Source organism: Lepidochelys kempii, chromosome 11, assembly GCF_965140265.1.
Source record: "Lepidochelys kempii isolate rLepKem1 chromosome 11, rLepKem1.hap2, whole genome shotgun sequence".
Classification (NCBI taxonomy): domain Eukaryota; kingdom Metazoa; phylum Chordata; order Testudines; family Cheloniidae; genus Lepidochelys; species Lepidochelys kempii.
In genome coordinates, this window is record NC_133266.1 from 61,037,962 (window position 1) to 61,054,583 (window position 16,622).

The window sequence follows — 16,622 nt, forward strand, 5'->3', positions numbered from 1 at the left end:
GGGGCAGGGCATGAGTCTTGATAGGCCTGCAGTCATGCCTGTGCACCCCCAGCTCAGGGCAGTGTGGCCTAGCAGCCAGAGTCAGTCACTGGCCCCTGGCTCAAGGATGTGCAGCCTAGCAGCCAGTTACTGTCAGGATGAGCGGCCACCCCAGGCTGGTCAGCAGCCAGGATGGGGGACCCAGGCCCTCCCTCTCCAGTGGGTCCCAACCCAGAGTCCTGTTGGTGGCAGGGTTACCTGCCACCAGCTCAGCAGGGATCCAGCCAAAACACACCAAGCTAGTCTCTGGTTGTCCAACCAACTCCCCACAAAGACTCCCTGGGTTACTTCTTACCCACTTTGCCACATCTTGTGGCTTCCTAGTTTCCCTGGTTCCTTCTCCCTTGGTAGTGTCCAGAGCCTGGGGGTTGAGGGTTGCTGTCAGCTGGCTGGCCTCTGCATTGTAAAGTGCCCACATGCCTTCAGCAGGAGCCAGCAACACACCTCCTTCCCCTACAGCAGTCAGCCCAGACTGAGCCAGGCTGCTCCCTCTTATACTGGTGTTGCACTTCGAGCATGCCCAGTAGGGCCATGGGGGTGTGGATTTGTCAGCCCACAGTGAGGGGTGTGCACTCAGGACAGGACAGGACACTCCAAAATTCACATCTAAGGAATTTCAGACGTTCTTTATGGAGGATGGTAGAATGCATACTAAGTCAGCTGCTTAATGTAAACTTTAATATGAACTCAGGAATCAGTTTGTTTAAGAGAACAGGCATAGCACTATGTTACTTTTTGCCAAAATATACTCTCTCTCTCTCTCTCTCTCTCTCTCCCTAAATAGTGAAATATTGTAGCTTGAAGTCCATTCTGATGGCGTTTTGAGAGGGAAGTCAAGGCATTGTAGGCCAAACTCTACCCATGGATACAGATGTTCGCCTCCTATAGATGTCAATGAGAGCCATACACATTCATCCATAGTAGAGTTTGGCTCTGTGATTTGTTCCTTTTGAGTGCAGGAAAGAGTTTAATAGTAAAGATCTCGAACAGCCTGACCATGCTACTATTATGCTGGAGGGTATTAATGGCTGCCATCAAGCAGGTCTTTGATCTATTAGACAATCGCAGACCCTTATTTCAGATTAAATGGAAGGAGCAGTTAAATACTCCTTTATGACACGATAGCCGGAAACAACAGGAGGCTACTACCATAGGCACAGGGTCATCTGGCAAAGCCTGAGCCAGGCTCAGCTGTAAGAGGGTTCCTTTTGAACTGGGCAAACCTAGATGCTAGGGCATTGTTGGCAAGCTGTGTGTGCATTAGAGGCAGGAATCCAGCAAGAGAAATAGTTGTTACTGCGGCCTTCAAACGGGCAGAGAAACAGAGCTTCTTGGCACACAACTCATTGGAGGGACAGACTTGGAAATAGTAAGCAAGGGAATGACTTGCTGTTTGTTTCTAACTGACTATGTTCAGTGAGACTGGACTTTGGGTACAGGATTTATAAATAAACAGGATTGCACCAAAGTGTATATACCTGACTTGTTTCATCCATTTCTGCTCATAACAGAAACAGGTCTACAAGTCCCCACCCAAACACTGGCTAGCCAAAAGGGGCACTCTGTTGAATGTTGGAAGGTGGGCTTTCATTTCCTTTAGCATAATACAGTTTTACCAAGGACAAACTTTCCTTTTAAGCAACAGAGACGAGACTTCCTAAAGATAAAAAGCTGAAGTCATCAAACAACTTAATTTCCGGTTTGAAATGTTGCCATCACAGTGGTTTCAGTCAGTATGTAGATCAAGTGCTCTGGAGGGGGAAAGGAGAGGAGAGAGAGAATGTGTGAGTGACTGAACAGTCTAGCCCCACCAGGTTGGCTTGTGGTTCATTCTTCAGATTTCTTTGTGGGGGTGGCATCTAAATTTGCAGCCCACCATTATCATCATGATAGTCTGGATACTCGCTGCTCTCAGCTTCATTCAAGCTGCTGAAGTAACAGGTAAACCATTTTGATCCTTTCCATTTACTTTTCTGGACCATCATTAAGATGCAGGAGAATGTATTTTGATGTAGGTGATTAGTTACTGCAGGCTGATAAAATGGATTTTGTTTTATTTTGTTTTTTTAATTGCAATCTTCTCCAAATTGGAGCCTAAGAGCTTTTTTATTTGACTTCTCTTTAGGTATTTTTTGGAGTCAGGATTTGTCCCCTGGCATATATCAGTTTTGAACATACTACTGCTACCTTGGTGGGTTCTCTTTATTTTAGGGTCCAAACTGTTTTGATGACTCCATTTCTTTCAGTGTATATGTTTCTGTCACCTCCAGAGTGTCCAATGTGCAGCCTATATTCCATTGAAAGTTCACCCTGTCTAAAGGGCTGCAGGACTGAGCCCTAAGAATACTGAGTGAGAATTAACAAATATGTAAAATGGATAAAAATAGAGGGGGTTTTTCTAGGACAATCAATGGGTTGTTGATGGTTGGTTTAAAAAAAAAAAACTATTGCTCCCTACTGAATAATCAATTTCCCTCTGAAAACAAAAAATGTCTATGTGGGAATCTTAAAATGTTACTGAATGTTTTAAATCTTCAGTTGTTCTTGCTTAGCTTACTCTATGTCTTGTAATCACCTCTCCTATGCAGTTTTAGTAGCTTCATAATTGCCACATCTTTCAAGGGGACATAGTAGAATGCAAAGCAAGGCAGGGAATGATTGTTTTTGCTAGGATAATCTCAAGTCAAAGTATTGCTGAAATCATTGGCCTGTGAATTCATGTTGTCAGCTCTTCTCTAAATGTCAGCATTTGTATATTTACAGGAAAAGAGAGGAACAGAAACCTGTCCTCCTAACAGAACTAGTCACATGTAGACCATTCTTACATTGCTGCTGTTGCCTGGCAGAAGAATTAGAAAAAAGGAGTTAGAAACAGTTCTTACATTTTTCTGCAATTCTCTTTCCCGGTTAAGGATATTGTAATTTGCATGAAATCAAGATCGATATTGCTTCAGAGTTCATCAGCTTCCGCTTCTTATTCCTCCTCTGAAATTATAATTCTCTGTTTGTAACATCATAATTATTTCCACAGCAGGCAATGGGGTTGTCACAAACAGATGATTATTACTCTAGGAGTGGGGATAAGCAAGAGGAGTAGGTGAACAGTGTGGGGGGTGGGAGTGGGGGAATAATCAATGAGGTGCCAGCAGCTTTAAGCAAATCCTTTGAACTGCAGTATATATTAATGATGCTCTGACACACTGCCGTTGGCCCAGATCCTACAGACACTTGCATGCTTGCTTAACTTTAAATACTTGAGGAGTCCCATTGGTTTCAGAGGGACTACTCAAATGTGTAAAGTTAAGCACGTGTATGAGCTTGCAGGATGAGAGCTTAAATGAGCATTTGCCATAGGTTTCTTCTCTACCTTGTCTTTATATTTAGATCCTCAGATCAGAGATGCTTAATAAATGGATATTATTATTGTTGGGCCAAATGCTGCAGTCCTTATATAATCCAAATGGCCATTAAAGTCAATGAGAACATTGCCTGACTAAGGCCAACAAGACTGTCCCATTATTATTATGGTATTACAACACTATCTCAGAGAACGCTGTATGTTGACCTGAATCACAATCTTTGCATTAGTGTTGACAGAAAGGTACTTTTTTCTTGCTTGTCTTTCTGGCTGAGTAATTATTTTACTGTAATTTAAGAGGCAGCTAGAATATTCTGTCTGCAATGTGTGTTTCATAACCAATCCTGGTGGGTTCTCCACATATGGTGTAGCAAATGATCCCATCCTTGTACTACAGAAAATCTGCTGGCTCATGGTTTTTCTGGGTTAAAAACCGACCTGTAACCCACCCAGGTTACTAGTCTGTAGAATGATCTCTGGTGTGTATGCAAGGTGAGCAGTGGTTTACCAGGCACTAGGATGACATCAGCACATTTCCTCTTCTTCGAACAAGTTAAACAGACCCCTGGGCCCTGCAAATTAAGAAATTGCGCTTAACTAAACCAGTAGTGCATCTCCTGGCATTTATTACCTTTCTTCATACAGTACTTAATGTAAGGAAGGGGAGATTAGCAAGGGCATGAGACTCTTATGATCAGGAGAAGTGGATCAGAGTAGGATGTTTCATTTCAGGGGAAGCTGCATATCATAGACAGCTGGTTGAATTAGCCAATAAAAAACCCCAAAAGTAACAGAGAAAAGACCCTTCTGAGCATCTTAAAAAAGACTGGAAGTAGCTGAACAGCACAAATTGGTAAAGTCAGAATTGCTTTTTTTTGGTACCATATCTGCGTATGTTTCTGTTTATAGGTTTTTTAGCCCCCTTCAGTTTCCTCCCTTCCCGAGGCATTCAAATGGGCCTTTTCTCTATTATGTTTATGCAGAACAACAGTTTAGCTGTTCAAACGTCATCCCATACTCCTAACAAAGGCAAAACAACTACTGTTTTCAATATCAGTACTGTATGGGAGAAAAGAGAGAATAAAATTATTTGCTTCTCTGGTCTACCAATCAAGCGCAGGATGTTTTTAATCACTTGCTGGCTATGCATGGAAAATTTTGGAAAAACAATTATTCTTCCTTACTTTTATGTTTTCTCTGTTTCTCTTCCTGGGCCACAATGACTTCAATGGAGTTTTACTTGCGTAAGGTGTATGAGATCAGAACGTCAGTGTTTTACAGTTATTAAGGATGGTTAAGATTTTTTCGTGATGAAAAGTCCTAAATTCTATTATAATATAAATTTAATATGAAGAATGTGCTGTGAAATGCTTTATGACAAGGAGATCTTACACAGACTATGTGCAACAGTAGCTTATAAAACTGAAGGCCCCGATCCTGCGAAAGCTTATGCATGTGCTTAATTTGCTACAGAGCGTGGTTCCACCCCAGGCTTTAAGACTTTTATGAAATTGTAGACAGTGATTTCTCATAACTGTTGCTTTCTGGGCTGGGTAAGGTCAGGTGCAGTCATGGCTCTATATAGATGTTTATTATTATGTAGCACTTACAACGGAACATCGCCTTTGGAAATAGCAATCATAGCCCTATTTATGGGAAACGAGTCACAAATGGAAACACCTACTAAATGTTTCAATGTTTTACCATTTTAACAAAGCCCAAGTGACATTTATAAGAAAAGTGTTTTCATGAATGCAAGATAAACTTGAACTATGCTTCAGCAGTGTGTTAGTACACCAGCCTCTTAGAGACCGAGGTTCAAATTCTATTTACTCGCCCAGATTCAGCTCCTGTTGAGGATTTATTCAAATCCTGTTCTGGTCACAGGTGACATGAGAGATTGATGGGCTAATCTTATTGTCTTGTGGACCGAATATACATTTTGGCATGACTGATTTTCTCCAACAGAGAGAACCACAAGAGAGGGATAAGAGGCATTGCCGGAGGCTGGGACTTGGGTGCTTTGGTAGAGCTGCATGCTGAGGTCACACAATGCTTGCTTGCATTATGCCCCCATCAATGCACATAGCTTTCATGAGGAATAATTTGTTCCACATAATGAAGAACAAAACCGCTCAATCTGTTTAGGTGGTGATGTGATTTAATATAGCGGAGCCACCTGACAAAGCTAACCCTGGTTCTCAGCTTGAACAAAACATTTGTAAACAGTCCTCATCCACTGACCCATGCAATACACTTTGCTCATGCTATTAAGGCATCTTGTATTCCATATGCTTGGCTAATGAAGAACAAGAACCTATGCTAACATCTAATCTGCATCGGAGGGCTCACAAATTTGGCTGCATGGCCAAGAAAGCAGGAAATAATTTTGGGTAGAAAGGCCAATAGATTTGAATCTCATATTGTCAGCAACACATTGCTGCGGGTGCAAAAATGATCCGATACTGCAGTTGAATAGGGGAGTTCAAGATATTTGGTGTTACAGACCGCACATCTGAGATTAGAGACCAGCCTATGGCAGCAAAGCACCAGGGAAGGTTACTAGGCTCCTTAGAAGCGTCTAAACAATGCCTTGAGGGGCTTGCCTCAGTGATGAGACTTCAGAGGGTTCCCCTTTGCCCCTAAGCAGGGCTGGCCAAAAGGATCTGTTTTTTCTTCATAAGTGTTTGTGACAGCTTTGCAGGCATTTCTCTAATCTGCTCATGTTTTTGGAAGTTTCTGATTAAGGACACTTACTTAGATTGGGAGCTCACTGGGGCAGGGAGCAGCTCCTTGTTATACATGTGTACAGCATGGACCCTGGCCTCTAGGCACCACCGCAATTCTGCTACCAATAAGAACACGTTACCCGCAACGCCTCGTTCTCCAGTTATCTAAACACTAGGCAATCCTCACTCCCAGTAGGATTCATAGGCCCCAAACATGATATATATAAAAGAATTCTGCTAGCATCTTGCACACTCCAGCCCCGGTCATGTATTGATTTTCTTGCTAGGTTGAACCACTTCCAGCTACCATGTTTGGAAAAGGTGTTAAACCGTGGCTACAGTCAGAGAAAAAATATTTTAAAACAGAACTTAATTAAAATAGATTAGCTAACACATTTCAAAAGCAGATAAATGAACCAAACATTTAATTCCCCTAGTGAAGATAAGGCCTTAGACAGCCAAATAGTGCTCTCAGCTGTCTTGGGACAATGGGACAGAATCCAAAATCTGGACCACTTTCTGCCAGCGTAAGGGAACTCCCTGCTCTAAGTTAGTTTCTCACTCTCCTGGGTTTTGCAGACACAGGAAAGCAGGCAAGGTTTGCAGCAATATGTATAAGTTTGTCTCCCCCGCACTAGTACACACAGTGCTAGTCAAGCTGAAGCAAGGGGCCTCAGGAGAAATGACTGGAATCTTCCTCTCCCTTGCATTCTTCTCTTGCTAGAGAGGGGGCTCTGCAAAGCCAGTATGCAATGCCTGCTCTCTTTCTTCTTCCTCAGAGAACACAAAAAAACCAGAGGCTAGCAAGCAGTTCCTGGAGTGGGAGAGTGGCTAGCTTCTGCAGTAGTGAGTTAAGTTGGCAATCAAAGAACTAATGCTGGCTGTAGGGATGCACCAGTCTTACATATATTCAAGACGCCAGTTGGTAGGTTGTCTCTGTTATCCACCCCTAGATCAGTTACTGGCCAACATGCCCCTTCCTTTCCCAGATTCCTCTGCGTGTGTTTCTCTCCGTCCAAGTCCTCCATGTTTGCTCTACCCCCTCCCCCAATGCTTCCTCCCCATCTCCGGCTGCTCCCCCTATCCTTTTCAACAGATGCTTTCCAATTGCTGTTAGGCCAGTGAACAGAGAGTTCCTGAGGGCAGTTTCTGAACCTCTTCTTCTGCTAAGCCACTGGTGCTCCACCCATTTCTCTTCTTCCAATCAGTCATTTGACGAGTGGGGACAAGGTCTTCTAGACTCCCACTAGCTTAGAAAGGACCTTTGCCCCCACTCCATTTATTCCCTAGCCCTTTTAAGAGGTTGAGGAGAAGGATAGAAGGTTTTGAAGCAGAAAATTGGAGGGGGACATAAACTGGGGCAGAAACAGTTTCCTCCCTCAGCATCCCCTGTGACTGTGCCTATGGCTCGGCCGGATAGAGCCCACAAAGGCCTAATGTAAAAGATCTGCACAAAGACTTGTGTGGTCACACACCTGCACTGTTGTGAAAGCTTTGCTGTTGGTGAGAGTCGTTCTCCCTCTCACTTCTTTTCTCTGCTCTCCAAGAGAGTGTAAGTCTCACTTAAATAAGCAGCCTTCTATGCAGTCCATTTCAGCGATTCAACTCCTTTTGGCACCTGGTAGTACAGAGAGACCCCAGTGATGTGGGAGACAAAAACCACATCGTTCTTATGTATCAGGCCAGTTAGATCAAGTAGGATTCTGCCTCTATTGGAAGTGTATCTTCAGGCCATTAGTGTGCTAAATGCTATGGAACTAACTCTTTGTCACCATCTTATGGCAGGTCCACATAAGATGGTTAAGAGGTTAAGAGGTTACTACAGCACCTAGCGAGAGGAATTTTTTTTAACTCAAGTTGTAGAGGCTCATGCCATGCTGAAGGTATCAGAGTCAAATTCCAGTGATGGCCCAACTGGGGTCAGTTACACCATCAAGCTATTTGCCCTTTGATAAGGTTGTTCTTGGAACAGAAGGCCTATGTATAACAGTGGTCCTCTTTTTTTGTTGCTTGGTAAGCTAGATATTAAATATATATTTCAACTTAGTGGTGTCCACGAGGACACTCTATGCTAAGGAATGAATACACTGGTGTGTCTATAACTGGGACAGAAGTTAGAGCTTCAGTATTAAATGTCACACTTGTAATCCAAAATACCCTTGATCACACTGGTAGATACGCAGTCTCAGTGGGTACCGGTATGTTGAGCAATTGCACTAGCAGGATGTGATATTTTTTTAAAATTATATAATGTATTTTATAAATAAGTGTTTTTTTCCATCCTCCCTCCCAGAAAACAAGATTTTGGTGGAACAGCCGCCTCGAATCATGGCATTTAATAAAAATGCTACCTTGGCTTGCAAATATGCCTATAATGGAACTGGGAACGAATTCAGAGCATCACTGAATAAAGGAACAGACAGAGCAGTTGAAGTCTGCTCTGTTTCCTGGAATGGTTCCTTCCACAACCATCATTCAAATAAAGAATTCAACTGCCTTGTGGCAGTTGATAGCCATACAAAGCAAGTGAATTTCAGTCTTTGGAAGCTGAATACCGACCAAACAGATATTTACTTCTGCAAAATTGAGGTCATGTTTCCACCTCCTTACATCTACAATGACAAGAGCAACGGGACTGTCATTCATGTGGCAGGTAAGACACAAAATCATAATTGTCCAATATCCTTTTCCTTACATGTACACCTTAACGTTAGAGCTCACAGCATTGAGGTTCCCTGTCAGGTACGTAATGACTATTTCTCAGTGAAAGGCAAAATTCCTCCTCCCCCAAATAATGGGTCTGGCAACCTGCCACTTTCCTCTGATGGCCACATCATTTACAGAAGAGTGTTGGAGCAAGGAGTCAATAAATGGAAATTAAAGTTACTGCTTTTATGTTCTCTGACGTTTTTTTCTATTCTGTTTCTTTAAGAGATGCTCCTCCAATCACCAGAAATTGAATCTGCAACACCCTTCTGGGCTCTGGTGGTGACTCTTGGATTTCTGGCTTTCTACAGTGTGCTAATAACTGCAGCGTTTGTTATCTGCTGGGTAAGAAATGAGTTTTTTTCCTTGCTTTATGTGACTCAGGTACACCCCCACCCTTCCACCCACCAGCTTTTGCCCAGCTTATACAGTCACCTTCCACAGTTATTGGCATCTTCAGTTTAAGAACAGCGATGTTTCTTCACTCTGGTTGCTCATCCATTCACAGGGAACAAAATCTGACTGCCCACTGCACTCACATCAGTAACAAGGCTCCACACCAGAGTCCTAACCCTGCAGAACTCTGGCTGGGGCTTGAGTTGGAGATTTGGCTGCGTCAGAGCTCCAGGCTCTCACACATTCCGCCCCTAGTAACACTGGCTTGGACTGTCCCCGCTCATAATAAAACCAACAGGAGAGGGGGCAGAGGCAGGAAACCAGCAAGAAGCCCCTTGTAAACTACTTCCTAGGTTATTCTCTAGAAGGATGAGACAGACCATGGAGCCCACCTACAATATGCACAGGTCCTCTGGCTCAGCAGTTAGCCAAGCCCTTCCATAGGGCTTTCTTTTGCCTCTGCAGCAACTCTCCCTCTTCCCCACCCTCCCTGGTAGCCTGACTCCACTGGACTCCCTCTGGCCACTACCCTTGCTTTACCATGGAGTGGGCGGCATAGGAAAGATAATGCTGTCTCTGAATCTTTTCTTTTAAAATATCTCTGGAGCAATGACACACCCCTGACACACCCTGGCTCCATCCTCTTCTGCCTGATTGGACACACAGATCTGCAGGGCCAGGGAGAAAGGAGATGCAGGTGTAGAGGCAGCCGAGGTCCTCTTCTGTGCATGGATGTGGGGGCAGGGTTTGATTCCCATATTGTATAGAGTACAGCTAGATTATTTCACTCATGTGCAGGCTTGAATAGCGACCATATAGGAGAACTCTCCTCCTTCCAGTCTCTCTCTCTCTCTCTCTCTCTTTTTAAATATATATTGTCAATGAATTACAAGGTAATCTGCCTGCAATTCCCTGACCCCTCCTTCAGATTAAACCCTACATTTGAGTAGAGAAACCCAGTTCCACTGCCAGTCAAGGTCACTGAATTGCATCAGCATTGTCATACAGAGGCCCAAAGCTCATTGCAATGAGAATCCCTGACGATATGCAAGCTGGATCAGGCATGGCCATTAACAAATTTAAAGCCAGCAAACGCTCTCTTCTCCCCCACCCCCACTGAGGAGATTTGCTCTGATTTTATCATAGGAAAGCTAAAATGGTACAACCAATAGGTGAAATTGCTATGTAGCATCTGTGCCTTGATGAAATACTGTCATTTCAGATCCAAAAGTTTGAGTCTGAACAATTTTCTCTCTGCTGTTTGGATTTTCTCGCTCTTACATCTCAGATACAGATTCTTACTAAGATGACACACACTCCTACGGACAATGGCAGTGTAGCATTCTGATTCTGTGCTGTGCTTGCTTCATCCATTTTTACCTGCTGCTGGTATCCTCTGAATAACATGTATTCAGAGGGCTGACATACTTACAGTGCTGTTGGATGTAAATAGAGCTGGCTAATAAAGATTATGGGTCCAAAAAAGCTACCCACAATGACAGTTTCAGCTAGGCCAAACCCTAATTCATTCTGTGTTCTTACACAGTTTTTGACTTCTGTTGAGAAAAAGTGCTTTGCTCTCCAAAACTATCAGTCCTACACCTTCATCTTTGTACAGTCAGGCATTTGTTCACGCTACTTAAATATTTCAATAAGCCAAAAATAACTCAGACTTAGCTAGAGGATTTTAAAATTGTACATTTGTCTATCCACACACACACAAGTATATATCAATGTTATAGATTATATACATGTACAAGCACACATGTATGTATCTAATAATTTAGATACACAGTGCACAGTTGATAAGTAATATATTTTACTTTTCCAAGCTTGAATGAATGAAACTTGATCACCCTTTTAAAGTCAGGAAATATTAAAGTTGTTAAAGTAACCTTAATTCCCCCCATGTTGCACATATCGAACACAATTTTGCACCTCCAGGGATATCTGTACAACTGCCATCCAGATAAGTTAGATTAACATATGCATATCTGAAGGTAGAATTGCACTCAGTGTGTTCTAAAATATTATGTAGCAGTAAAGCTAGTAATCCAAAATATTCCATCTGTGCCTGTCACTAGATGAAATTTAACATTTCTTCACTTCAAAGAAGGGAAAATAATCTCCTTAACATTATATTTATATAAGAGTGTTTTTTTAAAAAAAAAAAATAAAAAAGGAGATTAGAACTCTGAAACCCCAATCTTCCTACTGGCTTCCCTGTGCACCTCAATTACTGCAGAGTCAGAAGTACACAACTGAGGAACTCCACAGTAAAATACCAGCATAAAATATGTAACTAACCTTTATGTATATTATTCTATAGAACTGACATTTACTACTCAGCTGAGTTCCTTATAACTCTAGATGTAAGGCCTCTCTCACGTGTGTATATATAAATAGGCATACATACACACTTTACATGCTTTTCAGGCAAATTGTTCTGTAGACTGGCCTTCAGTGAGGTCGAGCCATTTGGAAACCTGAGCAGATTGAATTGTGTTTGTGCGTGTGGGCACATGCATGCACACACAAGAAGAGTCACAAGTATTTTGGAAAAATTATATGTTTAGGCCTTACTCAAGTAAAAAATACAGACTTTGCTCAAGCTTTTGAAAATATTTCAAATGCAAGAAATTTCAGCAAAAAGATGTTTTTAGCAAGTTACAGCCATAAAGGTGTGATAGAAGGGAGGCCCACTGCACAGTCGCTAATTCACAAGGGATTAGCCTAGGTAGGAATAATGGCCTAGAGGATAGGACACTGAGCTAGACTGCAGAAGCCATGGGTTCAGTTGCTTGCTCAGCCACAGACTTCCTCTCTGACTTCAGGCAAGTCGCGTAATCTACTCTGTGCCTCAGTTTGCTATCTGCAAAATAGGGACAGTGCTTTCCTACTGCACAGGTTACTGTGAGGCAGAAGTCCATTAATGAGTGTGAGGTATAGTACTCAGGGCCAGATAGATGAGAATAACCTCACCTCTGCTTCCTTCACCCCTCAACCAGCAGACTGCAGATAGTTTGAGAGATGGAGGACAGGGCTTCACGGTTACATACAGGCAGGAGGAGTTTTCTGTCACTCTTATTTTGTTTACATTAGCAATTTTTAAAAATTTTCTAGTTAGAAGCTAGGAAAACCCCTTGCTGACTGCACTTGCTTTACTTCTGCTGAGTCATTCCTCCAGCTAAGAAGGTGGTTAGAAGAGAAGTTAGAACACAATCTTAGTTTACAGCATTCACTACCAGGAGATCTCTCTAATAGTATAGCTTTCTCTGCAGGTGAGCTGCTCGGCCACTGACAGGAGAGGAGGGAAAATTTCGCAGAACATTTTATCCGACTACTCATGCTGTTGTTTAGATGAATTTATTTAACTTTAGGCACTTGCTTCAGTGCTTTCCTGAAAAAGCCTTGGGGAATTATTCTGAGTGGTGAATATGTTTGATAATATCATGACCTGCTTGGACAATTCATTACTTGGAAAGGAGGAAAAACGAATCAAGTCCTTTATTCATTATGAACGCAGCTTTAACAAACACTCTGGACTCCTTGCACAAAGGCTTTAAAAAAATTATTTAGCCTGTGGAGGAAAAACTAATTGCAGAAATGTTTTCATACTTTCCCCCCTGTAGTGGAAAAACAAGAGGAACAGAATTCTGACGAGTGACTACATGAACATGACGCCACGCCATCCTCCTGGCCCAAAGAATAAGCATTACCAACCCTACGCGCCAACTCGGATACACACTGAATACCGTTCTTGGGAACCATGACTATCTGCTTACCAAGCTGCTAATACCCCTGGTGTGCTTTTACTCTGCCGTGTGCACTTGGACGTGAAAGGACAGCCTGCCATTAGTTTGTCATATCTGTTATATTTGATGACATCTCTACATCATACCAAGTACCGGTCAAACTTTAATTGATGCTGTGTAAAAGCAGGTTGTTTTCGCTGATGGCTGAAAACTAGCTACAATTCATGTTCACGCTTGATGGTGGGTAAGGGAGAAAGATAACACTGGATCCAGTACAGGGTATATTGTTCACTGTTGCAACTACTGAGCTTTCCCAATCACTTTTGCCTTATATTGAACGTTAATTTCTACTTAGAAGTATGTTTGACTTGAAGAATTATAAATCTCTGAATCACAGCCCTAGTTGGTTACCATTAAATATGGTACCAAGCAAACTGTTGATGCAAAAATTGATCCCCTCTCACTTCAAAGAGGAGAACGCAGTTTCAAGTTCCAAACATATGCTTAAAAGAATAGGGGAGGGTTTCAGCTGAAGGGAAAAGTCAGCTGCGAGCCATGTGGACCATTAGATTATTCCACAGGTGGGCTGTAATGACAGATCTAGCACACTTGAAATCCACTATACATTAAATGTGTGATTCTTAAGTTCTTAAACTGGTAACTGTGTAATATTTGTAAGGGGAGAGGACCCCCTATGAAACAATTTCATACAGTGAGAAGGCAATCAACCTGCAAGGCAGGTCTGGAACAACAGGGGACGAAGAAAGATCTGCAGTCATCATGAAGAGAACCATTTTGCATTATGTTGGCCTACAACAAGGAAACACCAGGGCTTGGCCAAAGTCATAGGAGAAGCAGGTGATAAAATCCTCATTAGAGCTTACTGAGGGCTGATTTTCAAAAGCGGGCCAGATTTTTGAGTGCTCAGCACACACTATCGGGGACCGATTTTTAGCTGAGCTGAGAACCCAGTGTGCACACAACATCTCCTGAAAATCTGTCCATGTAGTCTGGTGCCTACATAGCAGCTGAGCTTTTTTTAAAATCTGGCCACAATGCTGAGTGATCAGATCATTTGAAAATTTGCTCCTAAACACCCTATGAACTCCCTCAACTCCCACTGCAGTCAAGAGGAACTGAAAGCTCAGCACTTTGCAGGAGCTGTTCAGTACCTTGAAGGATCAGGCTCTAACTGGGGCTTACTGTTCTTATATAGACTTTTCTCTTGGCATGTTCCATGGAGGAGTAAAACAAGGGCTAGAATAAAACTCGTTCACTGATTTTCATGTGGCATGTTGCCTTTAATGATGACTCCCAAACTGCAGTAGGGTCAGCTCAACACAAAAGCTACTCTCAAGCTTAGAAGAAGAGGTTCCTTTACTGGTTCTCTCCATTCCTTCTAGAGCTGAGCAAAAGACAGAATTTATGTCCGTGTGAAAATTCTGATAATTCTACATTTTGTTTTCGTCTTGAACCAGAACAAAAAGATCCCTGGCTTCGATCTTCCACAAAGCTTATGGGCAACCCTAAACCACCTCTGCACAAACCATGGCAGATGCGGATACTTGATTCACTAATGGAACATTAAAAACTCTCCAGTGTGCAATTGAGGTCACCCAGAACAGTCCATGGAACATAAAACAATTCAATGCCTGATTCACAAATACAGAGGAGGCATCACAGCAATATACTCCGCCACTCTTGATGCAATTACCTGACAACCACCTAAATGTAAAGTTATAGTTGTTGCTCTATAGCTACACATCAGCCATATGAAGAAGAAGGACAAAAATCTGAAATACCAAATTTTTTCACAAAACAGAAATTCCAAAAAATTTTGATTCAGAAATGGTGAAACAGTCCAAGTCAACATTTTCAATAGAAATGCAATGTTTTGACATTCCTGACTCAAAATGTTTCATTTAATTTTGTTGATCTGACTGGAAATGCATAGTTTTAGTCAGTTCAACATTAAACTGCATTTTCTTACAGAGCCACATTGCCTCATGGGAATTTAGTTCAGGAGTCTGATGCTCTTGTTCTCAACTATGGACCAGGCTCTCTGGCTGGACTACATTTCCCATGATACAACTGCAGTAATGTGAGTCCCATGGCAGACTACTCAGCTTGGTCAGAGAGGAGACAGTGTTGCATCATGGGAAATATAGTCAGGCCTGGGAGTCCAATCCATTGGGTGGAGCGGAGGCTGGAGGCAAACTCCGAGTCCCATGAGCCAATGCAGCAAAATAGGAAAATGCAGTTTAATTTTGAACTGACTCAGAATGAAACATTTCTGGTCAGTTTAATAAATGGAAATATTCCAACTGAGGTTGAACCAACCCTGAGCTCAGTATTTTGATTTGGGTTCCAAAGTGAAGGGAAAAAATCAGAAATTCAGGAAAACTGAAATTTTCCTACCGAAAATATTTTTGCAGAAATTGCATTTCCTGTCAGAAAATCATTCTGATCAGACTTAATTCCATCCTATCTAATTGAAAACTGTGCAGGGTTAAGTGCTTGAGTATGCCCCAGGGAATAATCTTGTGTTAATAAGGGAGTTCATAGGAAGACCTAACGGGGCTTTTCCTTCTTCCCTTTCTGGGCTGGAGTTGTATCCCTGGCGGAAGCAGGTAACTCCATTGTCCCGAGCGCAAAGCAGGAACTGTGCTGAGATGCTGAGCGTCACAGTCTGGGCCCTGCTTCTTCCTTGTGCCATGGGAGAAGTGAGCGGTGCCGCTCCTTTTGCTGCCACAGCCTACTTTGTCTCTCTGACCTAGTTCCAGTGCAGTGGCTGGTGCCTTGGGAGGGGTGGAGCCAAAGCGCTGCCCACCCCCTGCCTTCTCAGTCTGTCCACTCCCTTCATGGATGGGGGGAATGGCAGGTCAGTGGCAGCTACCTGCCCCACTGTCTAGGGCCTAGCAATTTGGGTGGCCTGTGCAGCGGAGTAAGGAGATTCCTTACTCCCCTGCAGCAGAACTCATATGTGAGTCCTCCATGGCAATTTTATGGATATCATCATATAATCACTGACTGCGTCATCTTACTGACCTTCTGAGCCACAAATCACTGCCAAGGATTTCATCCTGTAATTTAACAGAGTGCTGCAATCAGAATATACTGTGAAAATAACGTCTTCTACTCTGGCACAAGTATAGCAGACAAATATGTACAGAAAGCAAAAATACACAGGGGCAAAAATTTCTGGTTTAAAATTGCATATGCATTTCCAGACGCGAGAAGCGTGTATATTTCATTGTGTCCCCATGCCTTGGAGTTTTTACTGTACTTTTATAATCTTCTTTTAAAACTGTTAAATAGATGCTGTAAATTAAATTTTGAATACGTTGTAAGGCCTGACAGTAAAAGACAAGTGTTACTTCTTAATGCAATTGTTAATATTATTTGTTTTCTCTCCACTAACACTTCATTGGATTTCAGTTTACATGTACAGACAGTAGCCGTGTAGTATTCTAATGCACAGTGCTTTGTACTTCATGTATTCAGTAAGTATTTGATAAACAAGTAAACCCATCCTCAATATTTACACACTGGAACGCTACGGGCCCGTTTCCAAACAAACGTTAATTCATGTGGGTGACCAAAAAAGGGGCACAACTAATGAAGACACAACAAAAGTAT

General features: G+C 42.4%; 1 protein-coding gene across 1 annotated transcript; it reads left to right on the forward strand.

Moving 5' to 3' along the window:
* The first annotated feature begins 1,808 nt into the window (after window positions 1–1,808).
* CD28 (CD28 molecule) lies at window positions 1,809–16,346 on the forward strand. The gene is made up of 4 exons (XM_073306517.1): window positions 1,809–1,980; window positions 8,420–8,779; window positions 9,059–9,177; window positions 12,861–16,346. The coding sequence occupies exons 1-4, from the start codon at window positions 1,926–1,928 to the stop codon at window positions 12,999–13,001; spliced, it is 675 nt and encodes a 224-aa protein (XP_073162618.1). The 5' UTR covers window positions 1,809–1,925; the 3' UTR covers window positions 13,002–16,346.
* The last annotated feature ends 276 nt before the right edge of the window (window positions 16,347–16,622 follow it).

Coding starts and splice junctions, on each gene's coding strand:
- CD28 (XM_073306517.1), top strand. CDS start 1,926: ATGATAGTCTGGATACTCGCTGCTCTCAGCTTCATTCAAGCTGCTGAA. Junction 8,780..9,058: donor GACTGTCATTCATGTGGCAG/GTAAGACACAAA, acceptor TGTTTCTTTAAG/AGATGCTCCTCCAATCACCA. Junction 9,178..12,860: donor CAGCGTTTGTTATCTGCTGG/GTAAGAAATGAG, acceptor TCCCCCCTGTAG/TGGAAAAACAAGAGGAACAG.